This window comes from Piliocolobus tephrosceles, chromosome 14 (genome assembly GCF_002776525.5).
Source record: "Piliocolobus tephrosceles isolate RC106 chromosome 14, ASM277652v3, whole genome shotgun sequence".
Lineage (NCBI taxonomy): Eukaryota > Metazoa > Chordata > Mammalia > Primates > Cercopithecidae > Piliocolobus > Piliocolobus tephrosceles.
In genome coordinates, this window is record NC_045447.1 from 24,624,872 (window position 1) to 24,651,838 (window position 26,967).

A 26,967-nucleotide genomic window follows, 5' to 3' on the forward strand; every position below is an offset into this window, starting at 1 on the left:
CTCTTGTTAAAGCTGTCACAAGTCCATGCAGGTTCAAGGGGAGGGGGAACTAGGCCCTTCTTCCTATGTGAGTGTCCTCGGGCTGCTATACCAAATGACCACACACTGGGTGGCTTAAAACAACAGAAGTATATTCAGTTATGGGGGCCAGAAGTCCAAAATCAAGGTGGCAGCAGGATCACACTCATCCCTCCAACCGCTCTTCCAGTTTTTGCTGGTTCCCAGTGGTCTTTGGCTCGTGGCAGTGTCACTCCAGTCTCTGCCCCGTCTTCGTGTGGTCTTCCCTGCATGTCTCTTTGTGGCTCCAATCTCCCTCTCCATTCTCTTATACGGACAGAAGTCATTGAATTTAGACTCCTCCCTAAATCCAAGATATTCTCTCTTTGAGATCCTTAACTTAAAAACACCTGCAAAGACCCCATTTCCAAATTAGGCCACATTCACAGGTACTGGGGCTTAGAACTGGGACATATTTTTGGGGGAACACAATTTGACCTACTCTTTATGATGGGGTGACAGGGTCCTAGGGGGCACATGAAACTTGGAATATTGCTGTGGCCATTTTTGGAAAAGTACATTCTGCCTCAGTGGATTTGGGATGGAGCCTGAGAGTTTGCGTTTCTCACAGGCTCCTAGCTTTTGCTGAGAGTACTCATCTTAGTCATCTTAGCAGCTATAACAGAGTGCCTGAGATTGGGCAGTTTAAAATGCATATAAATTTATTAGCTCACAGTTCTGAAGGCTGGGGGAGAGAGAGAGAAAGTGTGTGAGAGAGAAAGTGAGTGACAAAGAGAGAGAGAGAGAGAGAAAGAAAGGTGAAAAGGTGGAGTCCTTGTGGCCTAATCACCTTTTAAGGATCCAATCTCTTAATACTGCATGAGTTTTAGTGGAGGACACAGCACAGTTGGTCCATGGACAACGCATGGGGTCCTGCTTTCAAATTGCTGACAGTCTAGTGAGGAAGAGAGAGGAGGAAATAGCAAACTGTAATAAAGTTAGACCCATAAGAAGCACCATGCTTTTAATAGGAGTACTACCTGATAATTGGATAACAATTAACATCTACGAGGTACAGGCAGTATTCTGGGCACTTTGTATATATCAGTCCTTTTACCCTCACAGCAACCTTATGGTAAGGGTGCTTATCCCTTGTTTACCGATGTGAGGCTCAGAGAGGTTAAATGATTTACCCAAGATGACACAGCCAGGGCATGGTGGAGCCAGGCAGGCTGCTTCCGAGTCCCTGTGGCCGCTGCACAGCCCTTCCTGTGTGGGGACCTCAGGTGGAAGCAGTCAGTCCAGGTGAGGGGGGCTGGTTGTGGCTGCAGAGAGGAAGCAGATCTCAAGCTGGCTTCACTTGGTTAGCAGGTTCTTGCTGAGCCTCTCTATGTGCCTGACATGCAAGCGTGAGCCAGAAAACACATGATTTTTGCCCTTGTGAAGAGTGCTGTCTGGTCGGGGTATTGAATGTGGAAGATTATGCCAGGCAGAGAAATGAAGGAAGAGCTCTTCCAGGAGGAATTAGCAGGAGCACAGACACAGAGCCATGGGGGTCAGGGACGGGCAGGCGGGCTGAGGGGGACTGAGGGGCCGACAGAGAGGAGAGATGGGGAGGGAGGGGGAAGGCGTAGGGGAGGAGACATGCTCCAACAACTTTTCCAAGAGCTCCCTGCTGGCTAGATGCACCTAGGGATGCATGTGGCACTAGGAGTGACTGAGGGTATTCATTCCAAAGTCAAGGAGCTGTAGGTTAAGGCAGATGGGAAGAGGCCAGAGCTTTCAATGTTTGGGATGTCCAGGGAACTGAGTGGTGCTGTGCACTAGAGCTTTTGGCCCAAAAACCTCGAAGGGTTTGAGCCAAACCCTTTGTTTTTAGTTTTATTTTTCCAGCTACTAAAGTAATAAGTTCAATACATAATACACACACACAAACACATGCAGAAAGTAGGACCCAGACATCCTGCCTTCTAAAGCCAGCCTTTATTACCATCGTTTGGTTTTCGAGATACAATTCATATGCTATAAAATTCACCCTTTTAAAGTGTGCAAATCAGTGGTTTTTAGGATATTCACAGGGTTGTGCAACCATCACTGCTATATAATTTCAGAACATTTTTATCACCCCTGAAAAACTGTCTGTACCCATGAAGTCATCACATCCCATTCCTCCCTGTCTTCACTCCCTGAAAACTGCTAGTAATCTGCTTTCTGTCTCTCTAGATATGCCTGTTGTGGGCATTTCATATCAATGAATCATAGAATATGTGGCTTTGTGTCTGCATTCTTTTACTTAGCATAATGTTGTAGCATCTACCAGGACATTCCTTCTTATGACAATAGTATTCTGTTGTGTGGTGATATCACATTTTGTTTATCCATTCATGAGTTGATGGACGTTTGGGTTGTTTCCATCTGTTGGCATCTTGGTGTAGTTTCTGTCTTTCTCTTCTCTGTATTCTTTGACATGCTTTCTATCATATACATTGTTTTGCATTTCACATTCTCATCTGCATTTTCCCATGTAAATAAAGACTTATGGGTACAACTTGTAATAGTTGCATAATCATATTCCATCTTGGGGCTAAATTATAATTTACCTAACCATTCCCTTGAAGTCAGGCATTTAGCTGTTTCTAATTGAAATCAGGTTTTAAAAGGAGCAACAAATGAGAGAAACCTCAGAGGACCTTTCCAGAGGCGATTAAACTGCCTCCAAGCCTATCTATGCCAGCAGACTTCAGAGCCCAGTGTGGGGCAGAAATGATTTATCCCAAATTACTAAGAGGCATGGAATGGACCGGATGAGATAAAGAAGATTCTTCTCCAGCGTGGCACGGCATGTCTGCCGAGGGCCTAGACCCACTCTCCCCCAGACCCCCAAACATCAAGGGAGATGTTAGAGAAGACGGGGGAGATGATGGTGGCCTGTGTTATGGCTTGTCTCCCCACAAATTTTTTCATTTAGTTGTGGATTTTTTTCTTTTTACACTTGACAGTATGGTCTTTGTATACAATTTGGAGAAGTGCAGAAAATGAATAAAGAGCTTGAAATTAAAATTGCCTGGAATTGATTACTTGGAGGCAGCTCCTATGAACAGTTTGGCATATTTCTTCTCAGTCCCTTGAACACAGTTGAAGACCGTATTAGATAGGCAACATTAAGATAACATTAGAGCCCAGGTGCGGTGGCTCACGCCTGTAATCCCGAACTTTGGGTGGCCAAGGTGGGCAGATCCCCTGAGGTCAGGAGTTTGAGACCAGCCTGGGCAACATGGTGAAACTCCATCTCTACTAAAAATACAAAAATTAGCTGGGCATGGTGGTGCACGTCTGTAATCCCAGCTACTTGAAAGGCTGAGGCACAAGAATCGCTTGAACCCAAGAAATGGAGGTTGCAGTGAGCCAAGATCACACCACTGCACTCCAGCCTGGTTGACACAGTGACACTCTGTCTAATAATAATAATAACATTAGAAAACCTGAATTCAAATGTAAAGCATGTTCACTGTAGAAAACAGAGAAAACCCTACACTTAGGGAAAACTAGTGCCAGTTTTGTTGTATAACCTTTCAGTGTGTTATGCCTACATGTAATATAATATGGATACAAATATTTCAGCAAAACTGGGATCAGACTGTTTTCTTTCCCCCACTTTCCATAACACTTTAGCATTTATCCTGCCAGCAGAGGTGTGCTTATATATATATATATATATATAGCATTTATAGATACTTATAAAATTATATATATTTAAAATATATATATCTAAAATTATATATTTTTTAAAATTATATATATTTGAAATTATATATTTTTTATATATAACATATATATATATATATATAAAATATAGCATTCGGATCCTTCATGTGAGAAAGACCTTTGCAAAATATTAACTAAAAAAAAGCATGTTACAGAGTGCGGTTATGTGATCCCATTTTTGCTTTTCTAAAAAGAGGAATGTATTTATTTGTCCATACTTGTGTATGTGAAGAGAATCCCTGAGAAAATGTCCAAGAAACTTATCCTGAGACTTTAGATTTCAGGAATGGAGATGTGTTTTTAAGAGAAAGGGGTTTTGGGGGGGAGATTTTTACAGTTTGTATATACCCCCCTTTTTACTGTTTGACTATTTGTACTATGTCATTATATTATTGGTTTTGCAATTTTTTTAAGTTTAATTGGAAAAAATAATTATATCAGATTAAATATTATATGACATCATTTTTAATGGCAGTATAATAATTACTATATGAATATACCATGCAGTATTTGATTAACACTAATTCACAGACTTTTTGGAGGGGGTCTAAATTCTTTTTGTAGATTTAAATTCTGTGTAACCATGGTTATTTGGTTGGAATTAATTCCTAGAAGTAAAATTGCAAAAGTTTTTGCACCATTTTGTCAAATGCTTCTTAGCAAGTTTCAACCAAGTTGTGCTTCAGCTGGTGAAGTGCCGGATGCCCCACTAACCCTTCCTCATCTAGATGGGGTAGGGGGGTTGATATGGATTGGCTGTGTCCCCACCTACCTCTTATCTTGAATTGTACTCCCATAATTCCCACGTGCTATGGGAGGGACCCAGTGAGAGATAATTGAATCAGGGCAGTTTCCCCCCATACTGTTGTCGTGGTAGTGAATAAGTCTCATGAGATCTCATGATTTTATAAGGGGTTTCCCCTTTTGCTTGGCTCTCATTTTCTCTCTTGCCTGCTGCCATGTAAAACGTTACCTTTCACCTTCCTCCATGATTTGAGGCCTACCCAGTCACGTGGAACTGTGAGTCCATTAAACCTGTTTTTCTTTATAAATTACGCAGTCTTGGGTATGTCCTTATCAGCAGTTTGAAAATAGACTAGTTCAGGGACCTTTTGGTGTTCTGTTCTATTTGGCTATTCATGAATGCCCACCATGTTTTTGTTACCACAAATATGGTAGGCACAATAATGGATCCTCCAAAACGTCTACATCCAAATCCTCAGAACCTGTGACTATGTTAGGTTATATGGCAGAGGAAATAAAAGCTCCTATTCAGCTGGCCTTGAGGTAGGGAGATGATCCTGGAGTATCCTGGTGGGTCCTGTGTCATCACAAGGGTTGTTGAAGTAGAGATGGGAATCAGAAGGAGGGAACCAGAGAGGTGGCTGTATGAGAAGGCCTTGTTGGCCCGAGGATGCTGACTTTGAAGATGGAAGAAGGGGCTACCGTAGGAATGTTGGAGGCCTTTAGTAGCTTGGAAAGGGCAAGGAATTGGATTGTCCCCCAGACTCTCCAAAAAGGAACTCTGTCCTGCTGACATCTTGATTTTAGCCCAGTGAGATCTATATTAGACTTCTAACCCCAGAACTGTAAGATAATAACTTTGTGTTGTTTTAAACTACTGAGTTTGTGGTGATTGGTCCAGCGGTGTAGGATACTCATATGATGTGTACAATATTACCAACACTTACTATAGTTCTTGCCCTTGGGAGACACTTGGCTCTTGTCTAATATTCTTCCATTGTCTGGTGCTGGCCTCAATGGTACTGCTTTCTTCTTGGTAGGAGTTGGGGGATTCCCATGTATTTGGAAAAGCAGGTCAATTTCCTTCTTTATGAAGCACAGAAATGGAAATACACTCTAGATTCTGATATCTGATACACCTCACAAAGGACTGAACCTAGAATTTTTTTTGTTTTTGTTTTTTGCTTTGTTTTGTTTAAATCATTTTATTTTGAAATAATTTCAAGAATACTGCAAAGAACTCCCGTATACCCTTGTATTTGTGTGTTTGGCGTTGCTCTAAAGAAATACCCAAGCCTGGGTAATCTATAAAGAAGAGAGTTTTGTTTGGCTCACTGTTCTGCAGGCTGTGCCAGCATCTGCTTTAGGACCTCAGGACGCTCCCACTCATGGCGGGAGGCAAAGGAGAGCAGGCTTGTCACATGGTAACAGAGGGAGCAAGAGAGAGAGCAGAGAGGTCCCAGACTCTTTTTGACAACTAGATCTCCTGGTAACTCATTACCATGGGGAGGGCACAAAGGCATTCATGAGGGATCCACTCCCATGACCCAGATGTTTCCCACTAGGGCCCACCTGCAACACTGGGGATCACATGAGATTTGTAGGGGGCAAATATTCAAACCATATCAGCCCTTCACCCATATTCACTAGTTTTTCATGTTTAGCCACATTTGCTTTATCTTTCTATTTTTCTCTTCTCCCTTCTAAAGCACTGCAGTTACCTAGCTCAATCCTCTTTATTCCTAAATACTTCAGTATTTTTTTTCTTTAAGAACAAGGACATTCATTTAACATAATCACAGAACAATGATCACAATCAGGAAATTTAGCATCAGTAGAGGCCATTATCCAATCTGCATAGCCCCAACGTTTGCCATTTGTCCCAATAATGTCCTCTTGTAGCAATTCTTTCTGCTCCCAGTTCAGGAGCCAACCCAGGATCACGTGTTGCATTTTGTTTTTGTGATTGTTTAGTTTCATTTAATTTGGAACAGTTCCTCAGCCTTTCTTTATCTTCCTATGACATTGATATTTTTGAAACATTCTGGCTCATTATTTTGTAGAATGTTTCTCGATTTGGGATGTCTGATGGTTCCTATGATTGGATTAGGTTATGCATGTTGGCAGGATCATGCTAGCTGTGATGTCAGGTCCTTGGTGGGTCCTGTGATATCAGTTTGTCCCATTATTAGTGAGGGTAACACTGATCACTTGGGTAAGTAATGTCTGCCAGGCTTCTGTACTGTTTTTCCTTTTATAATAAATAACTTATTTGCAGGTGATATTTTGAGACTATAAATATTCTGTTCTGTGTCAAAATTTACCTACTACTTTTGCCTGATTCAGTTGTTTTGCAAAACTTTTAAAACCTCACTTGGTATTTTACTGTATAGAGGAGCTTTATCCTGTGATTTATTTATTTGTAAGTATAAATATGGATTCATGCTTTCTTACTTTGTTATTTATTATTGGCGTTATTTACTTTGATACTTAGAGTGTCCCAGATTTGGGTATGGCAGAACCTTCAGCCTGGCTTCTGTGTCCATTTGACATGCATCTGTCATTCTTAGAGAATTTCCTTACTTTCTGGCTCAAGAAGATGGTTCAGGCTCATCTTGTACTTTTCCTGCCCAGCCTTGAAACCAGCCATTCTCCACTAGGCCATGATTTCTCTCAGTGGGAAATGTCATTTAGATATCAAGGTCTGGGGGCTAGATGGGCTTATTGCTACTGAGGTGTCATGACTAACAGACCTTTTAGTGGACAAAGCTAGGAAATATACATGCCTGCATTTGTATGCACAGTCACCCCTTAAACAATGCAGGGCTTAGAGGTGCCAACCTTCCCACATAGTTAAAATTCACATATAACTTTTGATTCTCCAAAAACTTAACTATTGATAGTCTACTATTGACCTGAAGCCTTACCAATAGTCAATTAACACATATTTTACATGTTATATATTTATATACCATATTCTTACAATAAAACTAGAAAAAAATGTTATGAAGACAATCATAAGGAAGAGAAAATACATTTATAGTGACTTGCTGAATGTATTGATTCCGTAAGTTTACATTGTCTGTTTACAAGATGAATCATCTGTCTGAAATGGTGGTCGAGTGTAGCTGCAGACCTCAATCTGTGGCACATATTAAGCAATGCAACTTTTTCTTATAATGTTATGACTTTCTCTGCTTCTTGGGAGCACTTCCAGCATCACTAGTGGCACTTCATAGGGGGTCCTATGTTATTCAAGCTTTATGGTAGTGCACAAAATATGTTGAAAAATATATGAGAGCCACGAGAGACCACTTTTTACTATGATATGCAATTTACTGTAGAGACAGACTGCTCATGCAGAGATGATGAGCAGCACACGGTGTCTTAAGCTGATACTTTCAAAACTTGAGCACACTGAACTAGTAACAGAAGGTGGCTATGAGATTATTACAGTACTACCATGTGTACTTCTGTAAATTTTATGCAGTTATGATTTAATACTGCAGCTTTTTGTTTGTTTATATTTCTTTTGACTGTGAATGGTGCCATGTATTATCTGCAAGTGTTTGTGTATGTAAGTTTTGATAAATCTTAATTTTTTAGGTCGGGCAGGGTGATTTGCACCTGTAATCTCAGTTTTAGACCAGACTGGCCAACATGGTGAAACCCCATCTCTACTAAAAATACAAAAAAATTAGCTGGGTATGGTGGTGCATGCCTGTAGTCCCAGCTACTCGAGATGCTAAGGCAGAAGAATCACTTGAACCCAGGAGGCAGAGCTTGCAGTGAGCCAAGATTGCATCACTGCACTGAGCCTGGGCAACATTGTGAGACTAAATCTCAAAAAAATTTCTTTTTGACTTTAAAAAATAATAGATTGGTGGCTGGGTGCGGTGGCTCAGGCCTGTAATCCCAGCACTTTGGGAAGCCAAGGTGGGTGGATCACTTGAGGTCAGGAGTTCAAGACCAGCCTGGCCGACATGGTAAAACCCTGTCTCTACTAAAAATACAAAAATTAGCCAGGCATGTTGGCACGTGCTTGTAATCCCAGCTAGTTGGGAGGCTGAGGCAGGAGAATCGCTTGAACCCAGGAGATGGAGGTTGTAATGAGCTGAGATCACACCACTGCACTGGAGCCTAGGCGGCAGAGAGACTCCAGAGGTCTCAATAAATAAATAAATAAATATAATAGATTTGTGTATATTTTATGATGGTAAATGATAAAGTAGACTATTTACATGTATTTTATGTATTCATAACATACCTTTTTCTTAATTTTCTCAATATTTCTAGGCTACATGGCTCATTTGTTTTTCCAAATTGTCACAAATCTCCAAAAAAATTCCAATATATTTAAGAATCTGCATGTGAGTGTACCTACACAGTTTAAACCCATATTGTTCAAGGATCAACTGTATGCATATAATACACACACACTCATATTTATACATGTGTGTACACACATATATCTGTATGTGTGTACATACAGATATACATGAAATACAGATATTTCAGTATTTGTCTAAAACATGAGTTCACTCATACTGATACCTCCTCTTCTAGGCAACATTACATAGTTCTTCCTAGCTTCTCCCATTTCTTCAACAGTGAGAAATCAAGATCCTACCTTAAATGTTTACCCATTTGCCCAATTTTACAGGACACAAAAGTAGTTTCAGAATTGCCATGTGAAGTAGAGCTTCTGATTTGTTTGCAGTTTATTTTGTCCTTAAACTGAGGGTTTATAGTCAAAGTACTCTGTTACTTTGATTAGTTATTTTGCTTCCTGCTTCAGCTGAATTATGTTATTCATATGAACAAGGTTCATTTGTTTTTGCTGGCATTGAATAGGGTTTCCCCTTGTCTTTATTGATTTAATTTTACTTTCTGAGTGCTAAAGCATCAAAAAGGTGCACTATACAAAAAGGTGCACTCAGAGTATGACTCCCCACGTCTCTTCTACCCATTTTCACCCACTCTTTAAAGGCACCCAAATAAGTTTTTGGTTTATTCCTCTTGTTTCTTTTTGCAAAAGTAAGTAGATTTATATCTATATGCTTTCTTTCTTCTATAAAAGATAGCATGCTATAGATATTCTTTTGCACTTAATTGCACAATATCCTGGAAATGTTATGTCAGTGCACAGAGGTCTTTGTCATTCTTTTCGACGGCCATGTGTACTCTGCTGTGTGGCTATACCATACTTTATCCAACCGTCCTCCTCTGTATGGACATTTAGGCTATTTTCAGTGTTTTACAATCACAAACAGTGCTTCAGTGAGTAACTGTGTGCATGTGTATTTTATTACTTTGGGAACTATATCTTCAGGGTAAATTTTTGAAAGTGGGATTCTGTTGACTGGGCACAGTGGCTCATGCCTGTAACCCCAGCACTTTGGGAGGCCAAAGCAGGTGGATCACGAGGTCAGGAGATCGAGACCATCTGGATAATAGGGTGAAACCTCGTCTCTCCTAAAAAATACAAAAAATTAGCTGGGCGTGTTGGCGGGTGCCTGTAGTCCCCGCTACTCAGGAGGCTAAGGCAGGAGAATGGCGTGAACCCAGGAGGCGGAGCTTGCATTGAGTCGAGATCATACCACTGCACTCCAGCCTGGGCAACAGAGCGAGACTCCGTCTCCAAAAAAAAAAAGTGAGATTCCGTTAAGTGTTGGACCATCCTGAACTCCCACCAACTATGTAAAAGTGTGCCTGTTTCTCCATAGCTGACAGTCACTGTAAAGTTTTAAATTTTTTTCTCAGTCTGATAGGTGAGAAATGGTATCTTGATGTAGCTTTATTTTGCAAATTTTGTTTTTCTTTTTTGAGACAGGATCTCAGTCTGTCACCCAGACTGGAGTGCAATGGCACGATCTCGGCTCACTGCAACCTTCGCCTCCCAGGCTAGAGTGATCCTCTCATTTCAGCCTCCCAAGTAACTGGGACTACAGGCATGCACCATCACACCTAGCTAATTTTTTGTATTTTTTGTAGAGATGGGGTTTCACCATATTCCCCAGGCTGTGCAGTTTTCTTATTATGGGTGAAGTTGAACATCTTTTCATATATTTAATGGCCATTTATAATGTCTTTTTTGTAACTTGTTCATGTATTTTATTATCCTTTTGCTCTCAGGATTTTGGATCTTTTTTCCCCTAAAACTTAAGAATTCCTTAAATATTAGAGCTAACTGGCTCTTTATCTGTGGTGTATATTGCAAGTGTTCTCTCCATGTGTCTTAGTCAGCTTAGGCTGACTGAAATACCAAAGACAAGGTGGCTTAAACAATAGGACTTTTGTAGGCTGGGAAGGCCAGGGTCAACCTGTTGCCAGTTCAGTTCCTGGTAGGGGCTATCTTCATGGGTTGCTTTCTTACCGTGTCCTCACAGGGCCTAAGAGAGGACTCAGGTGTCTCTTCATTTTTTTTTTTTTTTTTTTTTTGAGATGGAGTCTGGCTCTGTCGCCCGGGCTGGAGTGCAGTGGCCGGATCTCAACTCACTGCAAGCTCCGCCTCCCGGGTTCATGCCATTCTCCTGCCTCAGCCTCCTGAGTAGCTGGGACTACAGGCGCCTGCCACCTCGCCCGGCTAGTTTTTTGTATTTTTTAGTAGAGACAGGGTTTCACCGTGTTAGCCAGGATGGTCTCGATCTCCTGACCTCGTGATCCGCCCGTCTCGGCCTCCCAAAGTGCTGGGATTACAGGCTTGAGCCACCGCGCCCGGCCTCTTCATCTTTTTAAAAGGGCACCAACCGTATTGGATTAGGACCCCACCATTGAATTAGACGGTAACTGTATTTACCTCCTCGCAGGCCCTATCTTCAAATACAATCAGATTCAGGGTTAGGGTAGGAATTTTGGGGGAACACAAACATTCAGCCCATAACATGCTGGTTGTCATTTTCTTTTGACTTTGCTTATAGAGCTTTTAATACAAAAGTTTTATATATTTTAAATCTAATTAATCCTTTCTTTTGTTGAATTTGAGTCAGGTTACATGTTTCCTTATGCCCAAGGTATAGATGAACTTACCTATTTTTTCTCTTAATGCCTATAAATACATTTTTCCTTTAGACCTCTGATCTGTTTGGCATTTAGTCTTATGGAGGGCATGATATATTTTATCTTTTTCTAAATAGCTACTCATTTATCCTACTACTGTGTATTAAAAAGTCTGTCTTTGTCACAGTGATTTGTAGTGCCACCTTTATCATACACTAAAATTTTGTGTGTCCTTGGGCCTATTTCTAGTCTGTTTTGCCATCTGTCTGTCTACTCATGAGTCAGTGCTACACTGGTGTAATTACGGGGATTTAGAGCAGGCTTTATAATGCCTGGTAGCTTCTCTAGTAGCTTTTCTGTATCAGGGTTTTTCATAGCCATTCTTGCATTTTATACTTTTAGATTTTAAAACAATTGTTTTTATTTTTAAATAACAAAAAGTTTTTTATTTTTTATTATATTTAAATAATAAAATTATTTTATGTTTTAAAATTAATAGATTTATTTATTTTGTTTATTTAGTTTTTTGAGATGGAGTCTCACCCTGTCGCCCAGGCTGCAGTGCAGTGGCGCAATCTTGGCTCACTACAGCCTCTGCCTCCCAGGTTCAAGCCATTCTCCTGCCTCCACCTCCCAAGTAGCTGGGATTACAGTCGCCTACCACCATGCCAGGCTAATTTTCGTATTTTTGGTAGAGACGGGGTTTCACCGTGTTGGCCAGGCTGGTCTCAAACTCCTGATCTCAGGTGATCCACCCACCTCAGCCCTGCAAGGTGCTGGGATTACAGGCGTGAGCCACTGCGCCTGACCAATAGATTTATTTTTTTAGAGCAGTTTTAGGTTTACAGAAAAATTGAGTGGGAACTACAGAGTTCCCATTATACCTCCTCTGCCCCAACCCTTCCCAAACACATTTTCCCCTATTATTAACATTTCGCGTTAGTGTACAAGAGGTACATGTGTTATAGTTGATAAGCCAATATCGATAATATTTTTATTAGTCCATACTTTATATAAGGGTTCACAGTTCAGTGGATTTTGATTGATACATAGTGTCATGTATCAAACAGTATAGTGTCATACAGAAGAGTGTCACCCCTCTAAAAATCATCTGTGCTCTTCTTCTCATCCTTCCCTCAGCCTCAGGCAACCACTGATCTTTACAGTGTCTCTATTAGTTTGCCTGTTTCAGAATATCACATAGTTGGAACCATGCAGTGTGTAGCTTTTTCAGACTGGCTTCCTCCTCTTAGCAGTATGCATCGAAGGCTCTTCCCTGTGCATTTTTATTTTTCCCCGTGAATTTTTACTGACTTTTCTAACAAAAACTCGTTGATGTTTTTGTTGGGATAATGTTAAGTATGTAAGTGAGCTGAGAGAGAGCCAATGTCTGGATAATGCTGAACCCTTTCCAAGAAAAGGGGATATTTTATTTGTTGAGTCATTTAGAGTGTTTTAGGAGTGTGTGAAGTTTTCTTCATATAGGTGTTGTACATTTCTTGTTAAGTTTATTCCTTGGTAGTTTTTTCTCTTCTGTTGCTACTATAAATGAGGTTTCCCCTTCCTTCCATCCTATCTTCCAACTAGTCACTGTTTGTGTCTGTGAAGGCTGTGGACTTGAGCTTAAGAACGTGATTCTTGCAGGTCTGCAGAGCAGCGTGAAGCAGGTGGTAGACTGGGTTCTGGGCCAGCTTTGCCCCAGCTGCCCAGGAAGCCTTGGACCTGTGACACCCCTCCTCTACCTCTCACCCTAATTTTCTTTCTTCCAGAATGAGGGGCTGGATTAAATGTACACCATTTCCCAGAGTGTGATTCCAGCAAAAACAAAACCTATTTGTGTTTTTACTTCTCTGTCTTCCCTTTGATCGTAAAAATCAAATGCTCCTTCCCTGCTGCAGCCTGTAGAGCTGGACTGCATGTACCCAGCCTCCCTACATGCCCTGGCCTTGTCAAATGCAACCTTTACATAAATGGAAAATGTCTCTGGCCTGTATGCAGGAACCAGAACGGAGAGGGGACTAGCTTGTCTGTACGCCTGCTCATCCATTGATTTAATTGTTTATTCATTCATTCATGGATTCCGTCAAGCAATTGTCAGGTGCTTCCCATGTGCCATTCAAGGGGGGTGCAGCACACTGACTTTGAACTCTCTGCCTGTAGTCTAGTTCGATCTCAAACTGTGGGGAGTGCTGTAGGGTGCTCTGGGTGAGGAGGATTAGTGATACCTGCCTTGGAGTTGGAGAAGGCTTCTTGGAGGAGCTGTCATTTGAGCCAAGACCTGAACGTTCAGTAGGCATTATCCAGGTGAGGAATGAAGGGAAATACGTTTTGGGCAAAGGAACAGCGTGTGCCGAGGTCTGGAGTGGGGAAAGGGCTCCATCTGTTGGGTGAACTGAGAGATGGCAAGTATGGCTGGATTGGAAAAAAAGCAGTGGGGGAGGGAGGTGTGAGATGGGTTGGGAAGCTAAGGCCCCTTTTAGGCTAGGTAGAGGAGCTTGGAAGCTACTGGGGAATTTTAAAGGAGGGTGTGACGAGATCGGATTTGCAGTTTAAATGAATCTGTCTTCTGGATAAGGAAAGTATTGGGCAGGGTGGCGAGAGTGGAAGCAGGGAGGCCACTTAGGAGGCTGCAGTAATGGTCCAGGTGAGAGACGAGGATGGCTGGGATCCGAGTGGAGTTAGTGAAGATGGAGGGTCCTTTTGGAAGGGAAGGTAAGATCCACTGGGCTGATGATGGATCCAGTGGGTCTGGAATTTTAGGATTGAACAATGAGATGAGGAGCACTGGAGAAGGACCAGGCTTGGAGGAAAGAATTGGAGAACGTCAGGGGTTTGATCTGGGGCTGTGTTTAGGCTTGTTCAGGATGGTAGCCATTAGACACATGTGGCTAGTGAAATGGAACTTGTGTGACTGGGGGAGTGAATTTTTAATTTTATTATAAGTTTAAATAGTAGTTGCTAATCTCTTGGACAACCTAGTTATAGAACATTTCCATTACTGCGGGTCTGGGTCTCAGAATAGCAATTGGTTTGGCTTCAAATCCTGCTCTGCTACTTCCTTGCTGGGTGTCCTTGGGCTAGTAACTTCACCTCTCTGAGCCTCACTGCTGTCATCTATGAAACACGGACCCTTCCATGTCTCAGGTGGTGCCTATTAAGTTCAGAGCTAAACTGTACAAGATAGCTGGCCTAAGTGAGGCACTAGGAGGTTGGTAGTTGTTATTCTTTCTGTGTTTCACCTCTGTAATTTCTCTAAGTTTACTTTGGAAGCCAGATTTTCCTGTGGGAAGAACTCAGGTTTGACCTTGGGCAAGTTCTTTTCCCTTTCTGGCCTCAGTTTTGATTGATGGCTGGGCTAGAGCAGGCCTTCATTGAAGCTGCCTGTGTGGTGAATACAGTAAGCAGGTACTGACAACGGATCTGCCAGTGTCAGAAGAGGGAACTGGAAGGAAGCATGGACCATATTGGGAGTCAGTGTGCCTTAGCCTTGCCGGGTCCATCCACAGGGTTTCTGGTTAGGTTCTGCCTTGTGAGAGCTCTAAACCAGAGAGGGTTGGGTGCAGAGCTCACCCAGACCCAGCCTATACCGAGCTTGCTCCAGGAACCTTCTTAGTGATTACCTGCATCTTTTTATTTTCTTTTCCAAAATATGGACAAGGTTTACTGACTTCTGAACTGTTGGGAAAAACTAATGTCTCATTAAAACTGCATTGCTCACTTGTAATGAAAGAAAAAAGAAACAGCCCATTAAAGTTTTATACCTGACATGGAAAACTATTAAAGATTCATAATTGCAATAAAACTCTTTAATAGAATTTGAATTTTCCTTGTGATGATGCTGCAGTCAACAGGGTCCTCCCTTGAAACCACAAGATCTGTTTTAACACAGGCTTGGGAGGGTGCTGAAGGCAATCTGAAATCGGCTTCTTTTAGGCCCTTCCCAGCGTGGCTGGTGCAGGTGTACGCGGCCTGGGAGGATGGATTCCTGTCTCCTAGCTCAGCCTGGGGATCAGGTTGTTGGCAGGCTTCTCTCCTAACAACTTCTGGCGAGGGAGCTCGAAGCTATTGCCATTCCGCCACAGGTTCTTCCTGCCAGTTCCCTTCATCGGGCACGAATACAGCACCTACTGAGTGCATGGCTTAAAGCCCAGGCTGGGAGGGGTAAGAAGTACAGGAAGGGCAGGTTAGCTTTTCTTAAAGGAGAGGGTGGTATTTGTTTGTGCAGGGGCCTTGCCGGCTGGTAGAATGAAGGCCAGATCCCAGCTCTTGTGACTCTACTTCCTGTCCTCAGCTTCCTCCTCTGTAAAATGGGGTTAACGATATGAGCTTCATGGGTGTGGTCAATGTGTGTGGGTCAGTGGAAGCCAGAGGCAGGGCCCTGGGGAAGGTAGGTGGAAAGGTAGGGGGTGGCACTGAGAGACACTCTGGAAGTAGAATTGCTTGATTTGGTTGGTGAGTGATCAACTGGTGAATTCAGAGATAAGCATGACTTTCAAAAATGCATTTATTGCATTGTGACCCCGTGGAGACCCATGCAGTTGCTGTATGTTAGCTACTTGTTTATGTGCTTTATACTTGTTCATTCAGTAAATATTTATTGAGCACCTATTATGTGCCAGACCCTGTTTTAAGTGTTGGCAATACCCTGGGGAATGTATTAACTCATTTATCAACCAGGTACTGATGTTATCTCCATTTTCCAGAGGAGGTAACTGAGGCACAGAGAAGTGAAGTCAATTACCCAAGGTCACACAGTGAGTAAGTGGCAGAGTGTAGAATTAGTCAGAGACTCCTGGGTCTGTGCTCAGAAACACACACCAGATGGCCACTGGCGTGCTTTGCGCAACACACTAGCTGTTAGTGGTCTTGTTCCCATTTTGGGAAGGAAGGCTTAGAACAATGAAATTATTTTCCTCAGGTCTCTTAGAGACTAATAGGGGACTGTTAACCCAGCGAGGTCCACTGAGTGTTTCTCCTGTTCCAAGGGCCTCCTCTCCTCCTGGGGCTCCTGCGCCTGCCCCAGACCTAAGGGAAGTGAATTCTCTGCTTCCTGGTGGTTGGCCAATTTCAGGGAAATCGGTATCCTGTCCTTATCGAAGCCCCACCGTGCTCTTCTCAGAGCGTCTGAACATGAGCCAGTCGCTCAGTGGGCTGTGGATGATGGAGGAGTCTTTCTTCTGCCTTAAAATGAAGGGCATTCCGTGGTCCACCCTTCGCTCCTCCATCAGTGGTGACAAATAGGATGCCCATGGTGACAAATAAAATAAAGCTGCCTTTATTCGTTTATCCTTCCATGCCCTCCTCATCAGTGCCCTGCAAGCAAGCTGAGCAATATTAGACACTCAATCACACTTGGCACCTGTCTCTCCTATCTCCAGTGCGTCCTGTCCCAGTGAGCTCTGGTGGAGGGATGTGAGTGTTTCCATGGTTTGTCCCAGGGTCTGGGCTTTGCTGTTGCCTCGTTTTGTGGCCCTAGACACGTCCCTGTCCTTTCTGGGCCTCGGTCTCTGCATCTATAAGAGACGCCTTGGAAGGCCCCGATGGATACAGCATCTTTGCCTCTATTTTCTGCTTTATTTTCCTGTGCAGTCTAACTCTGAGTTGGCTTCGGTGGGTAGGAAAAAACCACATTGCAATGAACAAACAAACAGAGCTCTTAGTTTTCTTTGGGAAAGAGTGAGAATAAGATCTTTAAACATGCTGCCTCCAAATTCACATCACACCAACCAAAGGGAAAGGGGAAGCAAACAGAAGTGAGACCAAGAGAGGAGGAAGGCCAGGTTCCCCCATCTGTTCACCGTTTCCTAAGCATCTCCCGCATGCCAGTGCTGTGCTGGGATGAAGGTGGCATGGGGTGGTAGGAAGAAGATGAGAAGATTGGGCTCAAAGGCTGGTTCATTTGTTTACTTCCGGTACGACCAGTGACCTTGAGCAAGTCGCTCAACATTTCTGAACCTGTCTCCTCCATTTGGAAGAGAAGCGCATGAGAAGCCATGGAAAGCCTCATGTGTCTCAGGCTCTGTGCAGGGTGGTCCCATTTGATTCTCACAGCTACCTGGGAACTGGTGGTAGTATGTATCATGCCTATCTTACAGATGACAAAACCGAGACTCAGGTTGTACTTGAGAGCTGTGTGGCACCACTCAGCTGCTATGTCATGGTTGCCTGGCTTTAAAACTAGAGGCTGCAGTGTAGGGATGGGACTCCACACTCCACTGGCCACATGGGGTGACGCTAGGACACTAGCAGCAGGGAAGACACCAGACTTGGTTGAAAATGGTTTGTGGACTCTACATCACAGTGAGCGTGTAGACTGCTCTTCTGACAGGGCTCCTAGACCTGGGGAAGCTTTCCAACAAGTAGAGGAAAAGGGAGAGAGCTGGACACAGAGAAATGGGAACCACTCAAAACCAACTCAGATGCTGCAGAGGGCCCCGTGGAGACCCTGAAGCCGGTCCCACCTAGCACTTTGGTTTGAACACAGGCTCTGGAGGAAGAAGAGACAGGAGAGAATTGAAAAGAGATTGGGAAGATGGGCTTACATGCCCCCAGTACATCAGGGTTTCCCAAGTGTGACTCCCATTTCACAGCCATTCCCTAGCCGGATTGCACAGGAATCCATGCTGCCTCTTCAAATCTGGTAGGGAAGTATTTACTTAACGGGCATGAGGATAATATGACTAGCACAGCCAACCTGGGATTTCACGCTTATTAACGCCTAGGATGAGGCTGAAGTAAGTGGGATGCTGGGTAATTCCCAGGACTCAGGGTGCATAAGTGCCAGGTGCCAGGTGCCAGGCTCAGGGTGAGGGAAGTGACCTAAGTTTGGAAGCCACAACACTAAATCAGCCCCCTCAAGAGCCACAGACCCCAGAGGTGACTGATGACTCCACCCCAGGGTGGCTAGATTTTCAGTAATAAAAATACAGGATGCTCATTTAAATTCGAGTGTAGATAAACAATGAATAAAATGTTTTCAGTATATATATGCCCTATGCAATATTTGGGACATACATATATTTTTAAAGCATTTGTTTATCAGAAATTCAAGTTTAACTGGGCATACTATATTTTATCCGGCAATCTTCCCCCAGCCTCATAGAAGGCCAGGTCGATGCTCATGGAATTGAGTTGTCACCTCCCCTCACTGCCCTCCTGGCCTGGACCCATAGGAAGAGGCTTACATACAGAAGGATGCCCTTACATAGCTGGTCTCTTGGATGCCAGTTCCTTTCATTAAACTGCAGGGATGAAATAAAGTATGTTAAAGGGAAGATTAAAATTGATTCCCTTAGCGCAATGAAAGCGAAAGCTATTGAACGGGATACTTAAGGAAACAAAGCACTTCCGCGATGAAGAGTGCAGCCAGCTGCAGCTCAGAGCAGCAGGTGGAAGTGGAGAAGATTCCTGCCCGGCAGAGATGAGAGGTGGAGCTGCCACATGGGGAGGTAGTTTAGCAAGTTGGGTGCCAGCGAGCCCAGCAGGAACGAGTTTCTGCTCACTCTCAGTGAGGTCTGAGTACCTGGGAGAGCTGCACAGCTCTACCTCTTAGCATCAGAGGAAGCCAGCTGGGAGACAGAGGGGAGGAGGGAGCTGCAGAGGTGAGATAGGGATGGGGAGTATCCACACCTGCATGCATACGCTCTGACGGAGTGCTTGCTGGGTACCAAGCCCTGAGCCAGGTGTTGAGTCTTGTCTCAAGCTCTTTATGGGGAGACCAACCGGAGTTGCCTAAGTTCTCAAGGGCCCTGGCTTCTCAACCAGGGAGCTCAGAGACATAGAAAGGGAGAAAGAGAATTGCATATATTGCTGGGGACATTGTGAAAGCATGTGGCATTGAGATGCTGCTGACTATAGATATTTGGAGAAGGACAATCCTGGGCTAGGACTCCCTTTTTACTCCCAACGAAAGTGAGGCACAAAAGCTATTGTGGGTTTTGTGAGGCCTTGTGGTAGAGTGAGGATTTGAACCCAGGTCTGATTGTCTTTGAAACCCTTAATCATAGTGCTTTGCTTTGCTTCCTCCTAGATTGTGAGGGGTCATGGGAGGTGTTTAAGCAGGGACAGATGTCATCAAAACAAAAAGTTGATGAAATTAATCTGACACTGGTGGGGCGCGGTGGCTCACGCCTGTAATCCCAGCACTTTGGGAGGCCAAACCAGGTAGATCGCCTGAACTCAGGAGTTTGAGACTAGTCTGGGCAACATGGCAAAACCCTGTCTCTGCTAAAATACAAAAACTTAGCTGGGCGTGGTGGTGTGCGCCTGTAGTCCCAGCTACTCAGAAAGCTGAGGCAGGAGAATTGCTTGAACCCAGGAGGCGGAGGTTGCAGTGAGTCAAGACTGTGCCACTGCACTCCAGCCTGGCAACAGAGGGAGACTCAGTCTCCAAGAAAAAAAAAAAAGGAAATTAATCTGGTACTATGTCTGTGGCCAGTTTCGATGTAAATCTAAACAGTGAGGAGGATGCCAGCTCGGGAACGTGGGAGGGAGCAGGTAGGAACCCAGGTCAGGGGGCTGATGGGGGTGGAGGACGGGGTTTGCTGAAGGATCTGCTCAGGGGGGTAAAGGCAGAGTTGATGATGGGATGAAGTTTTCAGATCTGGCTGCTACAGGGAAAGGATGACAGCGCAGTAGCTTTGGACACGCTGAATTTGAAGCGATATCACATGGTCCCCAAACAGCGCTCCGGGCAGCAGCCCAGTAGTAGAAAGCAGAGGGGCCTTGGGGCTGGCGTGACCTGGGTGTGCAAATCAGCACTCCTTTTCAGTAGCACTGTGACCACAAACTATGTGCTTAACCTTTCTGAGCCTCAGTTTCCTCTCTAGTGAAATGGAGAGCCATGATACCTACTGTATAGGATGTTGGTGATAAGGAGAAAACACATAAAGAGACAAAGATGGCGGGTGTAATGTACATCTCTGAGCTGCAGCAGAGATGGTCCTAGAGTTGGAATGGACGGAAATGCGTGTCTTTTTATTAATCTGATTTTTTTTTTTTTTTTAAGACAGAGTCTTGCTCTGTCACCCAGCCAGGCTGGAGTGCAGTGGCACAATGTCGGCTCACTGCAGTCTCTGCCTCCGAGGTTCAAGTGATCCTCCCGCCTCAGCCTCCTGAGCAGCTGGGACTACAGGCGCACCACCTCGCTGGGCTAATTTTTGTACTTTCAGTAGAGACGGCATTTTGCCATGTTGGCCAAGCTGGTCTCGAACTCCTGACCTCAAGTGATCTGCCCACCTCAGCCTCCCAAAGTGCTGGAATTACAGGCATGAGCCGCAATGCCCGGCCTCATCTGATGATCTTTTTAATTGAATTCCTACTGTGTGCTGGGCTCTGGGGAGACAGTGTGGAGAGGCTGAGGGGAAACTCGGTCATCACACAAAGCTGAGCTCACCCTTGATCGTGAGCTAAATGGAACAGGAGCAGGTTATACTGCTCAGTGCAAGCCTCCCAGCGCACAGTAGGCATGCAGTAAATAGTAGTGAATGCTTGAAATGCAGCACAGACCCCACTCTGTTAGGGTCAGGGAGGCAGAGGCAGCAAGCCTCCCCTGAGCATGTCAAAGCCGGTGCAGAGGAGAGAGGTAAAGTCCATCTTTGTAACCACTTTCTATACTGGAAACTCCCAACTGGGGTCAGGCATTCAAGAAAAGGCAGGGAACTGGGGAGCAGGGTTTTGATTCTCAGCTTTGTCATCCCATCTTCTTTTCTCCCAAGCTCGCATTTGTCTTACCTTTTCCAAATCTTTGAAAAATGCTGGGTAAACCTAGGGCAGTTGATCATGTGCTCTCAGCAGGCCAGGAAACTGAGGAGAAGGAAAAACAGCCAAGAATAACCAGCATTATGAGGCTGCCCTTCAAGGCCTCAGTAGCACGTGACCCTGGGCAGCCCTTTCCCGTCCTTGGACCTCAGTTGACCCATTTGTGAAAGGAACCCCGAGTTTAAAGGTGCGGTCCCATCATACCCTGCAGCATCTTCCCTTTCAGCCCCTTCTATTTTTGTCACATATTTGTTTTTATTGGAAGGTTAGTTTTATTTTTGCCTCTATTTTTAAATTCCTTCATTAAAAGTAATTTTTTTAAGAGAGAGGATCTTGCTCAGTTGTCCAGGCTGGAGTATGGTGGTGCAATCAGAGTTCACAGCAGCCTCGAACTCCTGGACTCAAGCGGTCCTCCTGCCTCAAGACTCCCAAGTAGCTAAGGACTACAGGCACACACCACTGTGCCTCGCTATTATTATTATTTTTAATAATAATAATAGTCTCACTATTGCCCAGGCTGGTCTGCAACTACTGGGCTTAAGCAGTCCTCACACCTCATTCTTCCAAAGCTCTGGGATTACAGGCATGAGCCACTGTACCTGCCAGAAATATTTTTTTTAATTACAAAATAAAGCTGCCTTCTTGTAAGAATCTAAGCCATATGTACTGCTTTAACAGAAGGCTAGTTTTCTCATTTATTGCTGTTTCTTTTAGTAGATTAAAGTGTTGTTTACATTCTAAGGTAATACAAGAATGCGTGGTTGAGGTAAAAACCTCAACAATGTAAAAATGTAGGAGGAAAATTACGGATGTCCGCCTTCATGGCTTGCCTCATCCTACCCCAGCTTTACCCCCACCTTGGCCCTGAGATGACTGTTGTTTCTATAAGGGGACCGTTGGGAATGTCATCGTAGACCCACCCACCCCTCAAAGCCATTGCTGAGTCATGGGGATGTGCCCCCTTTTAATGACAAGAGCATGGACTCTGGGTCAGGATCAGAAGGCCAGCACTGCTGTTGACTTGCTATGTGACCCTCAGGCATCCACACATCCTCTCTGATCCTGGATGACCTCCTTGGCAGGCTGGCCCAGAGGAGAACTGGGATCTGGGCTGTGAAGTCCCTAGCGTGAATCCTGCAGACAGCCCGGGTGACTGTGTTGTGTGGTGGTCTTGGCAGGTTGGGGACCAGATTCTGGAAGTGAATGGGCGGAGCTTTCTCAACATCCTACACGACGAGGCGGTCAGGCTGCTTAAGTCATCTCGGCACCTCATCCTGACAGTGAAGGACGTCGGGAGGCTGCCTCGCGCCCGCACCACTGTGGACGAGACCAAGTGGATCGCCAGTTCCCGGATCGGGGAGACCATGGCAAACTCGGCAGGGTCTGGCCACTCTGCTCGCTCCGATCTCCAGACCCCAGGGCCATTTCTGAAAGCCAGTGATAGCCACTTCCCATCCTTCCACAGCCCTGGCTCTCCTCTCAGCCTGCAGTCCCCACACTAGGGCCCTCCATTGGCAGGACATGACCTGGGCACATCCCCTCCTCTCTTGGCCTCAGTTTCCCCACGGAAAGCTGAAATACACATCCAATTGTCTCATTCTTTATTTGTCCCCAGGCATATACTTAACTCATTCTTCAGACCTTAATTGCTTCATCTAAAAAGTGGGGACCATAACCCTGCCCTCATCCCATATCTGTGCAGGTGAAAGAGAGGGAGGGAGAGGGAAAGAGAGAGATGCTTTGGGGTGTATTTGGCCAGAGGCCACCAGGCTGGATCCCATGAAGAAATCTGGGTGAGAGGGTCTTAAAGTCATAAACTAAGATCCAGTTGCCAGGTGTCTGCATAGTTGCCAACAATGTAATGTGCCACCTTTTGATCTTCATCAGAAATCTTAGCCTGGTGGCCCCCTGGCCAAATACACCACAGATCATGTCTCTCTCTCTCTCTCTCTCTCTCTCTGTGTGTGTGTGTGGGTGTATGTGTGTCTCTGTGTGTGTGTGTCTCGCCCTTCCCTTCCTTTCACCTGATTAGTATTAAACATTTTTAAAGTTACCTGCCAACATCTATAAAGACACCAGGTTTTCTATTTAAAAAAACTGGATTTCTGGATGCTTCTTAAAAATCAGGAAGTCTGGCAACCTGAGCCCACGTGGGCTGGAGCTGAGCCGCACCTGCGAGTTGCATCTGGGATCTCCAGTTCACTGGCCCCTAAGGTCCTCAGGGTTGGCCTGACCCTGAGGTTGCCAGTCAATCACTATTTCTTCCCTCCACTCCTTGTGTTACCTGCCTGGTCCTGCGGGGTTGGCAACGACTCAAGAGCCCACCTTGGGTGGTTTTGGAGGTGCCGTCCACTCTGTTTGGGAGACTGGAAGCTGCCAGTCTGTCCAGAGTTTCATTTACCCCTGAGTAGCCCCCAGACTGAACTGGCAGCGAGTGGCAGCCACGATATATGGTTCTCTCGAAGCTTTGCTCTTCCTGCCCCAGTCACCCTGTCCCTTGCCCATGCCCATTCGATCTGCTCAGATGCACAACTGGAGACGTGTGTCTTTCCCCACAGGTTTCTTGGCGATCTCACAACAGAAGGAATAAACAAGGTAGGGCATCCTCTAAGGGGTATCCTCTGCTTCCTCACAGCTCCCTGAGTGAGGAGGTCTGGCCAGCCAGAGGGTGCCGAGTGGCTTACACTTCCTCATTGTGACTGGGCAGCCCTTTATCTGCCCACCCCCCATCCCACTTATCTATGACTGACTGCTAGGTTCTGGGCACCACCCCGGCACCAGGGTTGATGGCAGTGAACAGAGCTGACCAGGTCCCTGCCCTCATGCAGGTTATACTCAGCGAAGGAGGTGTAAAGACAAAACAAATTCTAATTAAGAAAGATAGTACTATCAAGGCAAGGTACTGGGGGTTATGAGCGAGAGTAACAAATGAGACACCACACTTAGATGGGATGGAAGGGCAGAGGGGAGTGGCATGGCCGCTCAGCTCTACAGCAGCTCAGAATTCCTGGGCTTCTGTCTTTCTGTCTTGCAGCCAGGATTTTACAAGGGCCCAGCCGGCTCCCAGGTGACCCTGAGCAGCCTGGGGAACCAGACACGCGTGCTGCTGGAGGAGCAGGCTCGGCACCTGCTGAACGAGCAGGAGCGCACCACCATGGCCTACTACCTGGATGAGTACCGTGGCGGCAGCGTCTCCGTGGAGGCCCTCGTCATGGCCCTGTTCGAGCTGCTCAACACCCATGCCAAGGTGACCCGCACCGTGCCTCCCAACTGGCTTCAGCGTTTCCAGGGCTCTGCATCCTGCCCTGCCCCCGCTCCTTTGCTGAGAACCTACAAGGGGTCAGGCCTGAACTGAACCCTGGGCAGAGACCTGGGACTGAGGCAGCCTCCCACCCCTGGGAAGCTCACAGACTCCTGGGGGAAACAGACATTTAAAGCGCCCTGTGATTGGGGCCCTGTCTCAGTGGCTTCCAACACTGAGTGCATAGAATCACCTGGATTGCTCTTAAAAGCAATGCTCGGGCCCCATCCTAGGCTGGTTAACACCTCATATGTGGGGATGGGAGCCAGCCGTCAGTCATCTTCACAAGCCCTCCAGGTGACTGTGCTGTGCCACCAGCTTTGAGAACGCTGCTCCAAGCTGTTTGAGGTCCAGAAACTGTACAAGGAAGAGGTGGTGAAATCCCCTGGGAGGGGTTATGTTTCAGAAGACTTAACAGAGGAAATAGGATTTGGAGACGAGTATTGGAAAGGGTATTCTGGGTGGAAGGGACAGACAGCCAGAGGCTTCGTGGCTTGAAATATTATAGTGTGTCCAGGGAGTCACAGCCACGTGTGCTTGCCGAGACGGTGTCAGGGAAGCAGGAGTCAGATGATGTTAGGCCCGGTGTCCAGGTGACAGTGTTTGGCCTTTCTCTTGAGAGCACTGGGGAGCCAGACAGTTAAGGAGGGAAGGCAGGGTCAAGTTTGCATGCCAGTCCTTTGGGGGTAGCAGAACCCCTGTTCCACCTTCTGGTAGCGCTCCCTGCTGAGTGCCCCTTTTGTCCCTGCCTCCAGTTCTCACTCCTCTCTGAGGTGAGAGGCACCATTTCCCCGCAAGACCTAGAACGCTTCGACCACCTGGTGCTGAGGCGTGAGATTGAGTCCATGAAGGCGCGGCAGCCCCCGGGCCCCGGGGCTGGGGACACCTACTCCATGGTCTCCTACAGTGACACGGGTTCATCCACAGGCAGCCACGGCACCTCCACCACCGTCAGCTCGGCCAGGGTGAGCTTCCCCTGCCTTGATCCTGGCTTAGTAGCCAGGGCAGAGTTAAGATGCTGGCTTTGGAGTGAGACCAGCTTGAGTTCGAATCCCAGCACCACCACTTACCAGCTGTGTGCCTTGCCTCTCTGAGCCTCAGTTTCTTCATCTGTAAAAACCTAATAGTTGTTGAATGTCTACTGCATGCCAGGCATGGGCTCTCGGGGACAACAGGTGGACAGGAGAGATGTGGCCCTGCCTCCTGGGGCTTGCAGTCTGGGAAGCTGGGGAAGAAAGGTGAAAAAAAAAGTAGGTAATTAGGCAAATAGAAAAAGATCATTAGAATCCTTGGGAATGCCCCTGGCATGGTGCCCACTCCCGCTGGGCACTCAGTAGATGGTAGTGGGCGTGGTAACTTGGACTGTGATTTTTATTTTCCTCAAGAGGCCACCCTTTTATCTCTAGAGCCCAAGCCCAGCTTCACTTTTTTTTTTTTTCTGAGATGGCGTCTTGCTCTGTCACATAGGCTGGAGTGCAGGGGTGCAATCTTGGCTCACTGCAAACCTCCACCTCCCCAGGTCAAGCAATTCTCCTGCTTCAGCCTCTTGAATAGCTGGGATTACAGGTGCCTACCACCACGACCAGCTAATTTTTGTATTTTTTGGTAGAGACAGGGTTTTGCCATGTTGGCCAGGCTGGTCTCGAACTGCTGACAACAGGAGATCCGCCCACCTCGGCCTCCGAAAGTGCTGGGATTACAGGTGTGAGCCACTGTGCCTGGCCCCAGCGTGACTTTCTTGTAGACTCAACCAGCCCCCTAGCAAAGCATCTGGCTATCTCAGTATGGTTCTGCCCCCTGGATGCCTGGAGGCAAATGAATCCCAGGAGGCCTTTGCAAGGAAGGGGCAGGAGGATATGCCTTGTTACCTGTCTTGGGAGACAACTGGTTATTAAGGTCCATGCAGTGGAAGAGTCGGGGCTGGAGGTCAGGAGAGCTGGCTTGACCCCATACTCTCCTCTGTGCCCTTGTTTCTCACCTTGAGGTCATTCATCACCGCTCTTCTATGGAAAGGGAGTGGGGAGAGTAATGTTTCTTAAGCAGGCAGTTGCTCCCAGATGCTGAACTGAGAGCTCTTTCTGGAGGAATCTCAGACTGGAGGCAGATACAGTGTTAGCTGTCTTGTTAAATGGGAAAGTAGAAGCTCAGAGGTGTGCAGTGATGGCCGTGGTTGCAGACACCGGTGGTTAATGAGTGAGGATGAGCTTGCAGCCACCAGGAAATGGTCCAGGAGCATGCACCCCTCTCTTTTGCAAACTCGAACTCCTAGTGTGACTTTTCTTTAGCCCTGGGGTTCTAGGTTTCTGAAGGTGATTCCTTTATACTCTTTTACCTCTATCCTTCCCATCCTGAGTTGCCGTCATTTCCAAGGGTGCTCATTTCCTTCCTGGGATATCCCCACA

General features: G+C 45.7%; 1 protein-coding gene across 4 annotated transcripts in view; it reads left to right on the forward strand.

Moving 5' to 3' along the window:
* Positions 1–26,967, forward strand: part of WHRN (whirlin) — a 101,194-nt gene that overhangs the window by 55,070 nt on the left and 19,157 nt on the right. For 3 of the 4 annotated variants that reach the window (XM_023223757.2, XM_023223759.2, XM_023223756.2), the window contains 4 exons: positions 22,443–22,645; positions 23,823–23,859; positions 24,299–24,511; positions 25,321–25,530. In XM_023223757.2, coding sequence (XP_023079525.2) covers positions 22,443–22,645; positions 23,823–23,859; positions 24,299–24,511; positions 25,321–25,530 — 663 coding nt within the window. The remainder of the gene's footprint in view (positions 1–22,442; positions 22,646–23,822; positions 23,860–24,298; positions 24,512–25,320; positions 25,531–26,967) is intronic. The other variant, XM_023223758.2, reaches the window with a different exon arrangement.